Source organism: Melopsittacus undulatus, chromosome 4 (genome assembly GCF_012275295.1).
Source record: "Melopsittacus undulatus isolate bMelUnd1 chromosome 4, bMelUnd1.mat.Z, whole genome shotgun sequence".
In the NCBI taxonomy this organism is placed as follows: Eukaryota; Metazoa; Chordata; class Aves; order Psittaciformes; family Psittaculidae; genus Melopsittacus; species Melopsittacus undulatus.
Window position 1 is genome coordinate 67,159,844 of NC_047530.1, and position 16,344 is coordinate 67,176,187.

Genomic DNA, 16,344 nt, shown 5'->3' on the forward strand with positions numbered 1-16,344 from the left:
TCTGGACATTTTACCTGGCCTCATTCCACCAGTGCTGCAGAGAGGGTTGCATTGTTTTTGTTTGCTGTTTTTGGGGTTCTTTTTCAGGGAGTTAAAATGAGAAGCACAGTTATCTTTTGGGGCAAGCAGTGACTTGTTAGTTGTTTGACATCCATTTGTGGTATGTGTCAGTTCGAGGCATGTCTGGCATTTTTGTACTGCTAGATACAAATGTGTATTTTCATTGCTTCAGTTGCTAAGGCTTGATTGCAGCTTTGAGTGTTGTGATCTACCTGAGTGTCTTTCCAAAGACTTCTGAGAGACATCCCTTGCCTTCATGTCCACCTTCTCCCTGGCATGCCTGGCTCCTGACCTGGCTGGCAGGGACACATGGTGCTATTGTCACAGGGGGTGTCTGGGTGGGAATTGGCACCTGTGAGCTTGCTGCAGGCTGCCTGTGTAATTAGCATTTAAAAAAAAACAGAAAATGTTCCCATTTCAGGTTGTTTCTCAGAACATGTAAAATATGTACACAAATCCCCATGGCTTCTTTTTTCTTTCTTTGTTGTGTGCTTTAGGAATAGCTTTGAGAGATGATGTCCTTTTGTGTAGCTCCTGCAAAGTGCTGGCTTCTCTGATCTCAGCAATGCTTGAGTGAAGCAGATGTAATCTTCTCTGCAGTACTGTAAAAGTGCTCAACCTCCTGTGGGACTGGATCCCAAATGTTCTTTTGAGGTGCTCCTTCCTGTTATTGAAAGGTTAAAAGAACAGTTCTGTTCTCATAAAATGTTAGGTGGAAGGTTTATAGCAGGCTCAAGAGCCACATGCCCCTTGTTTCAGGAAAAGCATTTTTATGTGGGTATAAAAAATGCCATGCAGAATTAGGTGCATAAAAGGACAATGTGCTTCATAATTTATGAATTATTAAGGTGTTAATATACACTGCCTGAGAATATTTTCATAGCTATGTCATTTATATATCTTTGACAGTTTGGAGCAGCTATTTTTCCCTTTCCGTTCATCCAGTACAGTTTTTATATGCAGTTTGAAATATATTCTCCCTGAAACTGTATGTCTAATTGTGGTGGTTTCGTACTTTTTTTATAGCTTTTCGATCATGTTGCTGAATGCCTAGGTGACTTCATGGAGAAACAACAAATCAAAGACAAGAAATTACCGGTTGGGTTTACGTTTTCTTTCCCCTGTCGACAGTCCAAGCTAGATGAGGTAAGAAGATTTCACCATTTTCTTAATATGCAGAAGAGCTACTCTGTTATTAAAACACTGCTGTGAAAGCAGTATCCCAGACAGGTCTCATTTTCAGGATAAATGAGTGTTATATTTCACTATCAGACTTCATGCTTGTGTTTACATTTCTGTCTGAAACAGCTGGTTAACAGATGAGGAAGAGGCATCTGATGTTTTGTATTGCCTCTGTGTGAGCCCCTTCAGTATTGTGGTTTACCATGTATGACAGCAATTTTTTCCTGCTTCCTGTGCAGCCTTTTTTCCCCCCCCACGGGGTGTAACTGGGAAGGACCCAGCCCAGCAGCGTTTGCTGAGAGTTTGCTGAACTTCACAAGTGCGCTGGGCAGGTCACCTGGAGGCAATGTGCTTTAAAAAAGAGTGGAAATAACTAGTGTTCTATGAAGTGACTGATGGGATTCCCATTACAAGGATGCTATGGTATTTTCCTTCTTACAAGGATGCTATGGTGTTTTCCTTCTTTGCTCATTGTGTCACAAATGACTCAGCAGCCTACTGGCACAGCATTGCTATGGCAACGGTGTAGCAAATTAATGCAGGAAAATTAAATCCACACAAAAAGTGAAGAGGTTATACTGTTAAAACACGACCTGCTTTTCTAGCTTGCAGGTCTCTAGGTTAGCCTGATGCAACAGCTCCCCAGATGCTGGTGCTAAGGAGAGCCAGGTGAGGCACGATTTTTATTACATTTCTCATTTCTTGAGCTATGCTGAGCTGAAACCAACGGTGCTTATTAAGTCAGGATCTGAGCATAGTTAAGAACAGAGCACTGCCTTTTTGTGCATCAGTTCAAGAAAGATGAGTTGATTTTGGTGCAGCTTTCCAATCTGTCCATGGTGCATGGTAGGGCTCAGGCTATTGATCGCAGCAGAGTCATGCTGGGGATGTGGTTGTGAAGTTGAGTCGCCCTTGAGAAAATTTGTTTAGCTGCATGATGAAAGTTGCCTGTTTGTTGGCTGGTTTGCTCAAGCCAGCTGGGATGAAATCATGCTTGTCTGCAGCAGGGGCAGGTAGGTAGCATGTGGGATGGCTTGGGGATACCTGTAGAGACTTGGAGATGAGCCATAGTAGAGTGGCGGAAGATAGTGAGAGAGTAAGAGTAAGATAGTAAGAGTCTCAATTAAAAAAAAAAGTCAAAACAAGAAAGGAAACTCTTTCTGAGAGTTTTTGTGATATTTTTGACATCTGAAAATGCATTTTCTGGACCCTGTAGGCCAGATCTTTTCCTGAATTGCTGCTTCTGTGAGGCTTGCTTGCCCGGATGCTGTTTTCTTGTGCTTGTTGAAGCAGGAGGAGGCAGGGTGGTCCCTGTTTTCTCCAAGGGTGACAAGATGGCACTGCATGGTTGTGTCTTGTTCAACCCTGCTGCACTCCAAGGGCTCCTTCCTGCTGTCAGTCTTGCTGGTGAAGCAAAGCATCCTTCCAGCAGAGCGGCTGGTCATGCTGAAAGGAGCTGCTCTTTGCCAGTGTGGTTTGACCAGTTTCCTGAATGATAAAACTTACATGGAACAAGGGGCCCTTTTGGTCATTAAAGCTGTGCCTGCAGACTGGGCTTTGCCCACGGTTTGCCTGTGCAGCATCATGTGGCTGGGTTTCTAAATAATGCTAATGAGGGCAGCACAGTGGCAAAACTTGCACGAACTGAGTTAGTGCTTTAGTGGTAGGACAAATACATCCTGGCCTGGAAAGAGCTGCCCTGACCCTTCTGTCCCCTGTTGGGAAGGGGAATGTGCACAAGATGCGTGATTGATTTTTAAGCTGAGAAATAGGCAAATGTGCACCTGGGCAATGGTTTGTTGTGCCTATAGGCTTCAGCTTTTCTGGTTCTTAGCTTCTTGGACTCCTGTTGTGATAGATGTGAATTTTGTGATGGGTGTGAATAGCTGCGCTGATTTGAGTTGTCTTTCCTGTTACTACTTTCAATGCTTTTTTATTTCCTTTATTGTTATTTACTCATATACCAAATGCTCTGAATCAGCCAGGCATTACCTAAAAAGAAAAAATTCAGGTGCAGTCATTACCTTGGAGCACATGCAGACTCTGTATGATAGTTTGCAGACAAGGAATTCAATGCCAGGATTCCCTTTTGATCCATGCTGTAAGTAGGGGCCCTTGCATTGCTACCTTTCCAGTATTTCCATTTGCCCTAACCTGTAAACATGATCTCACAGTGAAACAAGCCTGGACAGCTGGGACTTCAGGCAGCAAATTTGCAGCAATCTGATCTTTGCTGCAGCCGAGTCCTGGACATACAAACATCACATCCTTTCAGTTAGTCCCATGCAGTCAGCTTTTTTAAAAGCAATTGATTTCCATGGCCTGAAAGGATTACATGGTTTTCCAAGAAAAAATGTCAAGGGACAAGGATAAGAGTGAGCTGAAAATACAAAATGCAAACAAACCATTTTCTAGCAAGGGAGATGAAAACAGTTTCCTGACTTTGAGTTTACTGAAAAGAGAATCAAAGACCACCAAGTGTCGCAAGTTGAATTGCTAGGCCGTATAAGAAAAGAGACCTGAAGGTGTACTTGAAGTATAAAATCTTGTTTTTAAGGAAAAAAAAATCAATTTGTGTCTTATGGTGGCATCCTGTTGAATATTGCTCTCTTGTTTTATCAGGGTATTCTGATAACCTGGACAAAGCGCTTCAAAGCAAGTGGAGTGGAGGGAGCAGATGTTGTGAGGCTGCTTAACAGAGCCATCAAGAAACGTGGGGTAAATTGTACTTTATGCTTTTTAGCTCTGTATCACAGCAAACTGAAGTTTCTTTGTCCTTCACATCAGTGACTTGAGCGTGTGATCTGAGTGATGGAGTAGCTCTACTTTCTTGCATGAAGATACGTGGTTTTGCCATTTGTTGGGGGAATGAAATGATGTCAGAGTTACTATGTGGAAGCTGTGATTTTCCTCATAGCACAAAACTGAGGCACTGTGTTGTGGTTTGTCGCTGGCAACCTTCCACGATTTTATCACTCTCCAAAAACGGAGAAAGTGCTGTGTGTCAGTGCCAAAGCTTTTCAGTGATACCAGCACGTCCCATTCCTGAGAAACTGCATTTCATGGTCTGTGTTCAGTTGTGTTGTGTGACTGCTTGGTTGGGAGCAGCAGAGGAGCAGAGTGGAAGGGAAGGGGAATTTCAGGCTCAGTGAGCTGCGTTGCTCCCTGCAGTTTCTTGCTGCTGATTTTATAGAGGGTGAAGGTGACCTGGCTGCTGATTTAAACAAAAAGGCACTGAGTGTGAGATGGAATTAATTTGGGTTTGCATAATCCTTGCAGCCAGGTGATATGTTGATTATTCAGCATCCAAATTCATCAGACACTGGGCAGTATTTGTTCTATTTGCGCGGTTGTGGACTCTTAAGCAAACCTGAGTTTTACTGTCACTGGACAACATTACTGTAGTCAGTTACTATCATCAGATTTGGTATCAGGAAGAATAATGCACTGAAGAAGCTGGAAAGGAATGAGCGAATGTCATTTGGATAGCTTATTTAATTGCATTATTTGCTTGTATTTTTGTGTCAAAATCTTCACTTGAAATAAAACTCCTTAATGTTTTAAGTGAATTCTATGAGACATACGTAACTTGAGAATATTTTCTAGATTGACTCCTCAAGCAACTGCAGAATAGAATAGAAAAGAATAGTTAGGGTTGGAAAGGACCTTAAGATCATATTACTCCACGATGTTTAACTGCAGAGTTTCTCCGTCCCTCATGTATAGCCCATTTCTTTTCTGCCTAAGGGTGCTTATATGAGGTCTTTGCTCTCTAAAATTATGCTGGTGCTCTTTTGTTGTTTGCTTCGTGCATTAGTCTGCTGTCATTGTCTTCTTGGGTATGTGGGACAGGAAACTGGCAGACAGAGCAGATGATATTTAAAAAGATGAGCTGAGGTATTCAAATTGTCTTCTGTTCCTTGTGAAATTAGCTGATACAAGCAAACCAGTGATAAACCAAGCACTGTTTTTCAGAGAAGCCATTTGGTCCAAGTAACATTTTGTTCCTCCTTTAGGACTACGATGCAGATATCATGGCTGTTGTGAATGACACTGTTGGGACTATGATGACCTGTGGTTTTGATGACCAGCGTTGCGAAGTTGGCTTAATCATTGGTAATGCACCTTGCTTCTGCAGCATGCATATGGCTTTTCTCTCTTTGTGTGGCCTGTTTGTTTATCACTTTCTGATGTCCTTTCCCTAAAGGCACTGGTACCAATGCCTGTTACATGGAGGAGATGAGGCACATTGACCTAGTGGAGGGGGATGAAGGCAGAATGTGCATTAACACAGAGTGGGGGGCCTTTGGAGATGATGGCTCGCTAGAAGACATCAGGACTGAGTTTGATCGAGAGATTGACCGTGGATCCCTCAATCCTGGGAAGCAGCTGTGAGTGAGACAGTAATTTATGAGCTTAGTTTCTTTTGTTTTCCACTGCGTGGTCCCTCTTCCACTTGTGTTATGAATTCGGCAGTTCAGGAAAGTTCAACTTTTGTGGTGAAGCAAACAGCAGGCTGGGCTGGGCAGTGTGGTGGCACACCTGGGCTCTGCCTCCCAGTGTTGCCTGGGGATGGGTGGGTGACTGCTTCTATCCTCTCCCACAGGTTTGAGAAGATGGTCAGTGGGCTGTACATGGGGGAGCTGGTAAGGCTCATCCTGGTGAAGATGGCCAAGGAGGGGCTGCTCTTTGAGGGGAGAATCACCCCTGAGCTTCTCACCAAAGGGAAGTTTGAGACAAAGCACGTTTCTGCCATAGAAAAGTAAGTACTTAACCCTTTTCACTCCCTGGGTTTCATAGTGACTCCAAATGTTAATTTTCCAGTATCTCTTTTAACTTCATGAGGAGATGTGCTGCAGTGGGTGGCTGCCATCCTCCAGCACAGGTGCAGAGCTGGCATATGGGGACCCCCAGCAGACAGTCTGTGCCCTTATCCCTAAGATATAAGCCCTTTTCTCCCTTTTTCTGTGTTGGGAAGATCTGTGAAAGCCAGTCAGTCTGTGCAGCTACAGGGTATGCTCTGTGCTACCTCTCACTCGCTCACAGAAACTCAGAAGTTTGTACCCTGCAGCTAAACATGGGTGAATTGGCTTAGTGCCTCTGAGCAAATGCTTGTGCTGCTCCTTGCTGTATCCACGCGATCGCTGGGCAGGAACAAAACAAGTGTGACAAGGCAGAGCATTCAGTCTCATAGGCAGTGCCGGGTGCTACATGGCGACCTCTGAGCTATGCACCAGTTGGTTTCTTATGGTGTCATCACCCCTTTAGTGAGTACTTACTGTCTCTCCCCTCTGCATTTTTAAAACCTGCATCACTGGGATGGTTTGTCCTGTAGTCATTGCACTAGCTTTCCTTTTTGAAATGCTGCTGATTTTGGTGCACACATATAAAGGTGCTATTGATTATGAATGCAGTCTGAAGGGAATAGCCAGTAACTTCTACAGTGTCTAGCCCCTGCCCTGTTTCACCCCTGTCCCTGCAGATGGTCTTATCTGCACGAATTTCTGTTAAGTGTGTGTATTCATTCACCTTAAGCAGAGGTCTGTGTAATGGACCAATATAAAATTGAACAGCAATGAGAAAAATACAGATATTTAGAAATTCAGTTAAGAGCAAAATTAGCCCTCAAATCCCTCCTCACTTCCTGAAGAGAAATTTGGTTCTAAGTAGAGGGCACATCCCTGTGAAGCTTCACGTTTCTTGCTGATGCTGGCAAGATGCAACAGTCCTTAGAAAGATATATGGAGTGCAGTTAGTAATGACAAGATATACTCCTTGTGGTTTTTGTCTGGGAAATGACTGAGCTGGACATGGATAAGTTTTGCCAGAAACTTTACTCTCAGCCTGGGTGCTGATGAGGGAAAACACAGTTCAAGAGACAGAAATTCAGGAAAGTCATAAAAGCCTAAAAAGTGACCCATTAGGATGAAATGACTTAGGGTTTTGTTTTTCATTCTCTTAGTTTATTGAGACATATGAGCAAGCAAGTGTGGGATTTAGGTGTAGCTTTTGTGGGGCTGGTGCTTCTGGCTCCAGAGAGAAGCTGAAGTTTAAATTATCAGTGTGATCAAGATAGATGTAATTCCTCCAGGTCTAAAAGTGCTTAGAAGCTGCTAGTTTTCTTGGGAGTGCACTGAAGGAGCTGTCATGTGGTTGCTGCCCTGCTTTGGGTCTGGCACTGTCAGACCAACTGTAACCTGAGCTACCACACATGCTGTGCTTGTAGGGGATGCCCCATCTCTGCAGGATAGGGCTGGTCCTGGTCCCATGCTTTATGCGTTCACTTCTGGAGTACAAGAAGCTTGCTTGGTAGAAGATCTGTTCCGATCATGTGGCACAACAGAAATGTACTCTGTGTTGGAAAGAGACTTGCAGATGATTAGAATTGGACAGGTTGCCAGTGACATAATGTATGTCTGCCTCATGGGAAATGAATTTGAAAGCTCTTGGGTACATCTGGGAGTAATCCTGCCCATAGGTGGTTGCTGTAGTACCTGGAATTACATGGTTTGTAGGTGGCATGGTTGCAGCAGGCTTGAAGGGAAAGCCATTTCTATCTGTGAATGAATGCATATTTAGAGCATTTTATTTCAAGCCTTGAGGACCTTTCCAGTCCAGATCTCCAAGAAATTTTCTGTATGACCCCTTTCTCAAACCCAAGCCAGGGACACTCATGGTCAGATGTGCTTCAGTCCTGCACTTTATAGCTCTCCCACTAAGAAGCATCCTTTATTCCTCTCTGTAGAAGCAAAGAAGGTTTGAACAAAGCCAAAGAAATTTTAACCCGCCTGGGGGTGGAGCCATCCCATGAGGACTGCATTGCCGTCCAGCACGTCTGCACCATTGTGTCCTTCCGCTCAGCCAACCTGGTAGCCTCTACACTGGGTGCCATTCTCAACCAGCTGCGAGATAACAAAGGGGTTGGCCGCCTCCGGACCACCGTCGGGGTTGACGGCTCCCTCTACAAGATGCATCCACAGTGAGTCCCTCTGCTCCTGCCATTAACACTCTTCACCTGCCACAGTCTCTGGCTTGCAGAGGCTTGGGCATGTAACCCCAAGATGTCACGCAGGCATGCGGTTTGAGTGTGAGAGGAGGAACCCAAAATGTGGGTGTGTGGGTTTGGTCTGAGATGGGACCTTAGTAGAAAAGAGAGATGTCTTTAAGTGAAGAAGTAGGGTGACATCTTAAAAAAAAAACAACAAAACCACGAAAATAAAAAGAACCAAAATTCTGAATAACTGAATACTGTAAGATTAATGAAGACTATGGTGTTTTGAGTACATATCTTAAGGGATCTCAAAAGACCTCTTAGTAGGAGACTTTTCTTTGTACAAAATATTACTTTGTGCTTAAAGGAGGCCTGCATTAATGCACCTTGATCTCTGTTTTCAATTTAAACTCAGTTGGTTAGAAAATGACTCTGCCAAACCCAATTTTTTTTCAGTCTTCCCTGAAGATACTTGGGGTTTCCAAGGGAAAAAACATGGTGCTTACATTTCCATGGCATTTCAAAAACTGTTTTTGACTTGGTTGTCCCCATCTGGAAAGTTACGTTTTTAATCAAACAGCTGTTTAGATTTCTGTAGAAATCAGAAAGGAATTTGAGCTCTTCTGCTGTGGGTGTACCTGGTGCTCATAGTAGGGTTTAGGTGTGTTAGTGTCATAACCCCAGTGCTCAAGCCCTAATGCTGTGGATGATTGGGAGCAGCTGCACCTACATAAGGATTTCCAAGTTCAGAACAAAGAAATGGAAGACATATGCAGCATGCAGGTGTGGTTTATGCATACATAGTAAATGGTTTCTATTTAGTAAATAAGAACTGGTGAGAACAAGTCAGTTTCCAGTCTTTACTGGAGGATTTAGCTGTGGGTAAGCAGGTGCACAGCATACAGGACATACCTTGGTACTGGAGCTGGCTAGGTGGGCTGAGTTGTCTTTATGAGGAAACTTTTGAAAGGAGAAAACACTTAACATTTACTTTTAGTTTCTCATCTTTTCATTGAGGAAAAAAAATCCCTAAAGAAAAATATAAAATTTTGGCAAACAAAATTATTTCCAATAATGCTATTTTGGCTGGCTTTTCCAGATGGTAGGTCAGGGGTGGCTTAAGATAACACACATGGCAATTTTTATTCCTGAACTCTTTCCCCACACCATCTAAACCAGTAGGTTTAGATAGCTTGCTAACCCCAGGAGAGGGGATTGGAGCAGCACTGGGGCCAAGGGGTTTCTCCCATCTAGTGTCAGCTTCAGGGGATGAGACTCTAATCCTTCCCCTTGCTTTTTGCTGGCTTTTCTTAGAAACTCATGAGGAAATAGGCCATGGGGAAGACCTGGCAGTTTTCCTACTGGAGAGTCTGTAGCTAGTTTGGGCATGGTGAGGCTCCTTGCTCCCTTTGTGGTTGGTCTGCATTTGCAGCAGAAATGTTGGGGACTGCTGGGGAGGCAACACAGACAGAGGCTTGCAGCCTCCCCTCCCCACAGGTACGCCCGGCGCTTGCACAAAACCACCCGGCGCTTGGTGCCGGACTCGGAGGTGCGGTTCCTGCTCTCAGAGAGTGGCAGCGGGAAGGGAGCAGCGATGGTGACAGCGGTGGCATACCGGCTGTCAGAACAGCACCGGCTCATCGACGAGACACTGGCTGAGTTCAAGCTCACCCATGAGCAGCTGCTGCAGGTGAAGAAGAGGATGAGAGCAGAGATGGAAGCAGGGCTGAAGAAGAAGACTCATGAGACTGCCAAAGTGAAAATGCTGCCCACGTTTGTCCGCAGCACGCCGGATGGGACAGGTAAAGGCATGACCTTGCTGGATTGAGGGCACTGGCTCAGCCGCGAGGTGACCAAACTGGGCTCTCAGTGAAGGGGTTTGGGTTTGGTGGAGGGCGAACAGATCTGATACAACAAAAGAGGAACCTTTTGAGCTATGCAAAGGAGGAAATCTCAGTCATGGGCAGATCAGCCTGTGCTGCCCTTATGTTGGTTGCTGGCAGCCTGGCCCCATCTCCTTCCCCAGGGTCCAAGCTAGCCATGTCCTGGGGAGAGAAAACCATAGCTGAACTCATAACCCAAACCCTATTTGCACCACCTGGACAGTTCTTTGCATTTCAGGGTGGCTGGCCAAATTTCTGCTTTTTCTCAGGGAACAGTTGTGTTGGTCCCTTTCCCTGTTGTTTTAATACAAAATGAAACCAAAAACCACACACACGCACACACACACACACACACAAAGGGCTGGAGTAATCAGAGCAGCATCTAAATACTCCTTTGATGAAGATCTTCCCACCTGAGTTTCTAAGAGATTTTTCTATCAAAGTGCTTTCTAGGGAAAGCACTTTTTTAGGTTTTGCTTATGGGTCTTTAAATATACACACATGTTCTTTTACAGAGAACGGAGACTTTCTGGCACTTGACCTTGGAGGGACAAACTTTAGAGTTTTGCTGGTGAAAATCCGCAGTGGTAAAAGAAGAACAGTTGAAATGCACAACAAAATCTATGCCATTCCTATAGAGGTAATGCAGGGAACAGGAGAAGAGGTGAGTATTTGTGTGTCTCTTTAGCAGCGCTGCTGCTTTTCAAACTTGTTAAGAGCATGTAACATGTACAACTTCAAATGTATGACTTTTCTCTTTTAAAGCTGTTTGATCACATTGTTACCTGCATTTCTGACTTCCTGGATTATATGGGGATAAAAGGTGCACGACTTCCTCTAGGCTTCACGTTTTCCTTCCCTTGCAAGCAGACCAGTCTGGATGCTGTAAGTTTCTTCTTAGTATCTTTTGAATCTGCTTTTGTGCTTATGCTAGGTCTGATTTGTCTGCCTTCATATCATCTATGTGACACAGGGAGGTTGTATGAGGGGAGGGTTCATGATCTGACCCTGACCAGTACAGCTGCTCCTATAAATAGTTCCTTTAAAGGTAACAAAGGAAATGCTCCTTAGCCCAGTGCCATGATGGGTAAGAGCATTTAAATTTTTCATGGTGGTGATATCCATTTTTTAAGGTATCATTTTTTTTTTCCAATCATATAAACCTCTTGGACTGTGATACTTCCCTGGTTTTGCAAGCAGTAAGCAAAAGTCCATCCCTGCTGCCAGTGCCTGTTCCCCGTCTGATCTCTTCTCACTGTATGGACCAGATGGAGCAGGGCTTGCTTGGCTATGTCACCCTAATAAGGGTGACAATGTAGCCTACAGCATGTCCCTGTCAAGTGGGGCATTCTTTTCACTTTCATGTTTAACTTCTTCACTGCCACTTACTTCCACCAACTCCACCTGTGCAGCTGTAAATAGTTTCCTGTGTACTTAGTGCTTTTTTTTTTAGGAAAAGACTTATTTTCTGACACACTTCTGTTATAGTTTGTTGCATTGCTCTGGAAATTTGGAGACCAAGCATGATTAGTAATTTTAGATGCAAATTTCACGCATAGTAAGAGATACTAATTTTCATAGAGGCTTTTCTGTATAACCTAATACTAAAGCATTTGAAATGTCAAGTGTACAGAGTAACATTCTAGTCTTAGTGAAAATAAGATGACTATTCATATATAAGGAAGGGGGAAAGGCAGTGATGTTCGGAGCAGCGTTCAAATTTCCAGCTCTAAAATACTGCCTCCCTCCTGAGGATAGGAGGCTGGGTCAAGCCAGGGAGACCTTGGAGTGTGATGAAGAGAGAAGACAAGTTGTTCAACAAAACATAGCACCCATGTTGGTGAATCCTGGAGAACCTCCTCCAAGCTGAAGGCTGCTATGAGTCCATGTACCAACTGGCCACAAATATTCATGGCCATTGCCTGGGATGTGGGGTCAGAATTGTGTGATATCCTTTGGTCACCTGTGTGAGGCATTGTGATTTTGTGCTTTTATGGTCTGGTGAGGTGGGCAAATGCAGGGAAGTTATCAGATAGAAATGCTCAGTCATCATCCCTTAGAGGACTGTAGGGTTCTGGGGGCAATTTGTAATGCACCAGAAAACTTGATAACCTATTTTCTTTCTTTTTTAGGGTATCCTTCTCAACTGGACAAAAGGTTTCAAAGCTACAGATTGTGAGGGAGAGGATGTGGTGTATTTGCTTAGAGAAGGAATTAAAAGGAGAGAGGTAATATCTTCTGGTTTTGTTTTCTTTTTCACCTCCTACTTCTCCCTTTCCTCCATACTTGACAGATCTCATGGGTCAGGCTGGCTTCCTCTCATAGGGTTTGTGTGCTTTGAGGACATGGGCTGTGCCTCCTGTCCATGACAGGAAGTGTTTGCCTTGCAGCAGGTCCAGGTACAGCGCTGCCAGTGTCGTGGCTGTGCTGCCTCTGGTGCTTACACATAGCCTGACCAACACAGGACAGTCTAGAGAGTGCACAGTGGAAATGGGAGAGTTCAGCCACCAAACTGAAATTGCTACTCAAAATGAGCTACACTGGGGATTTGGTTTTATTGCTTGGGTTTTGGGTTTTTTCCCCAGGATTCTAACTTCCCATATTTAGAACTTTCAAGACTTCTTTCAAACACTATGGCAATTTTCACTGCATCAGAGCATGGAGAAAGGAGTTTTCAATATAGTGACTTCAAATGCATGTCAGTGCACTCCAAATGACAGTTCCTCCCCCAACCCCCCCAGTCCTCAAGCAATTTAGCTGAAACTTTCTAGGAAGAGAAGAAAAAACCTGAGGAGATCATTAATTTTGCAGAATTTCTATCAGGAAGTGAAAAAGTGATTTTAAAACCTTTACTACCAGATTTGCTACTGCACCGCTATAATACAGAATGGCAATAGCACTCTACAATGTGTCTATACGCAAGATCTGTACTTAAATTTACCTAAACCAAAGAGAACATATATACAGGAATTTATTTTCTTCTGAAAACATAGTTTATCTTATGTAGAGTGTGCAAGGAGCCTTAGTACCTGCCGGAAGATTAAGTTCCTATTTATGCATGTGTAAAATCCTTCTGGTATTTGCAGTTGTTTCCAATGTGTTTTCATGGCTCCCTCTTTGGTGTGCTCCTTTTGTGTCCCCTTTGATGTGAGGAGTTGCTCTAAAGTTCTCACTGTTGTACTTCTGTCTTCCAAAGGAGTTTGATTTGGATGTGGTGGCTGTGGTGAATGATACAGTGGGCACAATGATGACTTGTGCTTATGAAGACCCAAACTGTGAAATTGGACTCATTGTGGGTATGTGTTAGAGCTGCTTTTTATTTGGCACTTTCTTATTAAACAGCATGTCAACTTGTCTGTATTCTCATGGACACATCCCTATAGTTAACTGAAAATATACCTGGGGTGTCCAGGAGTGAAAGATTTTGAGATTAATAGCTACCCCTTCAGAATTAAGCTGCAAGGAGGAGTTAGGAATTAAATTCAACAGCCAACTTAGGTCTGTCCATGATCAGTTGAGATACAAGCACAGGCTGTAGTGCTGAACAGATCCTGCCTGTTTTATCTGGGAAAAGCACTTTGCTGCTTGTTACGTGAGCAAATGTGGACTCAGCCTCACCAGCTCCTTGGGTTAGTTTAGCCTGTCAGAGTTTCCCTGCCGGGGTGCTCAGATAGCCCACACCTTTCCTTGGGCATGTTGTCTCTCAGAATAAACTTGTGAAGCACAGCCACAATACCTGAATGGCATGCGATGGAAAGCTCTGATAGACAAAGTGCAGCAACTGACAGCCCCTTTCCCAGCAGTGAGACAACTGAAATAATTCCACAGGTGGCTGCTGATGCCTTTGCAAATGTCACACTTGGGTGCCTGAGGCATGGCACTGTGCGTATTCCCAAAGCTCTCTGGGGAAGTGGGTTTTCAGTGGGAGAGAAGGGGATAAGGCACCTACAAGTTTTAAGAATGCTTTCAGTTGTGAGGTGGCTTTGGAAGAAAATAAAATGCCACAAATGTCTCCTCCAGACAGTTGGAAAATGTCCAGGATGAATCAGCACAGTGCAGTGTGGGTAGGAAGTCGTGTCTGTGCAGCTCTGTCAGGGCTGTGCTTTCAGGGACAGAGTTCCCTGCAGGAAGGACAGCGTGTCCTTGAGGAGATGAGAATGTCCTCTGAGGACTCTCTGCTGCAGCCTTGCCAGATACGCTCTCCAGCCAGTGTACCTGTGTGCAAAGCAGGACACTGGAGGTGGCCTGGGTACATCTGGGATAATGTGAAATCCCCAGGGCTCCAACAGCTCCCTCTGCCCTGCTTGAATTGCCTTGGCTAGACTGATGGTGCTTGCTGAGGAGCTGCATGAGCTGGCAGTTGTCCTGCTGTCCTCAGTGCAGGGAGGTGAGTGAACTATCCTGCTGTTGCTTGTCAGGCAAAAATATTCTTGCAAGGGTGAGTTCACATCATGCTGGTGCCCTGTCTCTGCCCAATGCTGCCTGTCCTGCCCAGGAGAGCCAATGCTTTAGTCTCCACTGCTGAGTACTTTGGAAGCTGCCACTGATGAGTCTAGGTCTCTGCTTTTCATCCGCTGGCAACAGGAGATGATCTAGAACCTTCTCATTCTAACAGTCTGTGTTGAATAGGTTTTCACATATTCAGGCAGCCCTTACCTCGTTCTGGACAATGAGATTTGGAATTGTGAGGCTGGCCAGCGCTGGTGTTTACAACTGGGTTTGATCCTCCAAACCTGGGTCTTGGTCTGCAAGCCCAGACTTCCTCCCCTTCCTTCCTGTGGCTCAGCGTTCCTGCAGCAGGGGAGTACTGTGGGAGGATCTATTTGCTCAGACTTTATTGATATAGTACCCTAGAAAAATTGCAAAGGAAGACAGACTTGCTTATATAATTGGTGCAGAATGTGTGATGCAGGGTCACATGAGAGTTTGGTAGGCAACTTCAAGAAAACTTCAGTTCCAGGTAGCAGTAAAAGCTGCCTCTCTTTGCTAATAAGTCTTTGCTCCCTAAGGCCTCTGGGTGCATAGAGCACTCTGTAATTGCCACACTCCTTAGGATCTCCTTTAAGCAGAATCTGATAAGGCATCATTTCAACATGGAAGTAACATTCCTGCTGGAGAAGCTATTTAAGCAATTTGATAAAACAACAAAAAAACAACCCCAAGCAGAATCTGAAATTACCCTGCAGTTAGCTGGTACAACCCCTGGCATTTCTTTTGCCTTGTGCCTTAGAACTTGATGAGGTTTTCAGTTCGGCAGATTTTCCCCTGAATTTTGTTGAGCCTTGGGCTTTGTGGAAGGTGGCTCCTAACTTCAAAATTCAACTGGCTGCTGTCTATGGTTTTGGGTTCAGTAGTGCATGAAGGTTGGTGTGCCAAAAAATGGCACTCACTGTTCCTTGGCAGTTCCCTGCTCCTTCCTGTAGCATGGGACCCTCAGCCCAGCTGGCCTGGGTAGGACTCTTGTGTGAACCATCTTAAGCAGTGCACCACAGCCATAATATTCTCCTTTAGTTTAGGATTTTTGAAGAGTGGGATATTTTGGTGACATTTCAAATGATAATTTGACTTAATCATTCAGAAAAAGCACATTCAGCATCCCCCATAAAGGTTGTCAGGGCTGTCGCGCTTGTTCTAGCTTGTTTTGTTCTAAAGAGTAATTTAGGTATTTCCTTCTTTCAGGAACTGGCAGCAATGCCTGTTACATGGAAGAGATGAGAAACATAGAGATGGTGGATGGTGAGCAAGGACGGATGTGCGTGAACACAGAGTGGGGAGCGTTTGGGGATAATGGATGCCTGGACGATATCAGGACAATATATGACAAAGCAGTTGATGACTATTCACTAAATGCTGGAAAGCAAAGGTACTGCGGGATAAATGGTGTGTTAAGTATAAGCCAGGCTTCCTGAAATGCTTTTAGTCAGAGAAGGCAGAGGTTAAGAGTGGAGAATGACTGCAGCCCTGCGGTCCCCTGGGGTCTCCCTCTTATGTGCTTTTATGGAGCTTATTTGCTGCCATGGGACTTCAGCAGGGTTTTTGGTGAGAACTTCAAGAGCCTTGAAATTACTAAGAGACCCTTTTTCTCACTCTGTGTTCTACTGAGGGAGTTAAGATGGCTTGTCATTCTTTTGTTCTTGGTCTCAGTTGAATCTCTTTTAGCTGAACTCTTTGTAGGGAGCTCTGCCTCTAGAAGTCTTCAGCTTAGACCAGCCAGCATGGTTAGAGCTT

General features: G+C 44.4%; 1 protein-coding gene across 1 annotated transcript in view; it reads left to right on the top strand.

Annotated features, from left to right (window-relative positions):
- The window catches only part of LOC101879438 (hexokinase-1), a 38,547-nt gene that overhangs the window by 16,758 nt on the left and 5,445 nt on the right, over positions 1-16,344 (top strand). Inside the window, exons 4-15 of the mRNA XM_005153691.4 lie at positions 1,087-1,206; positions 3,865-3,960; positions 5,259-5,358; positions 5,450-5,633; positions 5,849-6,004; positions 7,988-8,221; positions 9,731-10,035; positions 10,632-10,780; positions 10,882-11,001; positions 12,249-12,344; positions 13,313-13,412; positions 15,796-15,979. Of these exons, the coding sequence (XP_005153748.2) occupies positions 1,087-1,206; positions 3,865-3,960; positions 5,259-5,358; positions 5,450-5,633; positions 5,849-6,004; positions 7,988-8,221; positions 9,731-10,035; positions 10,632-10,780; positions 10,882-11,001; positions 12,249-12,344; positions 13,313-13,412; positions 15,796-15,979 (1,844 nt within the window). The remainder of the gene's footprint in view (positions 1-1,086; positions 1,207-3,864; positions 3,961-5,258; positions 5,359-5,449; positions 5,634-5,848; positions 6,005-7,987; positions 8,222-9,730; positions 10,036-10,631; positions 10,781-10,881; positions 11,002-12,248; positions 12,345-13,312; positions 13,413-15,795; positions 15,980-16,344) is intronic.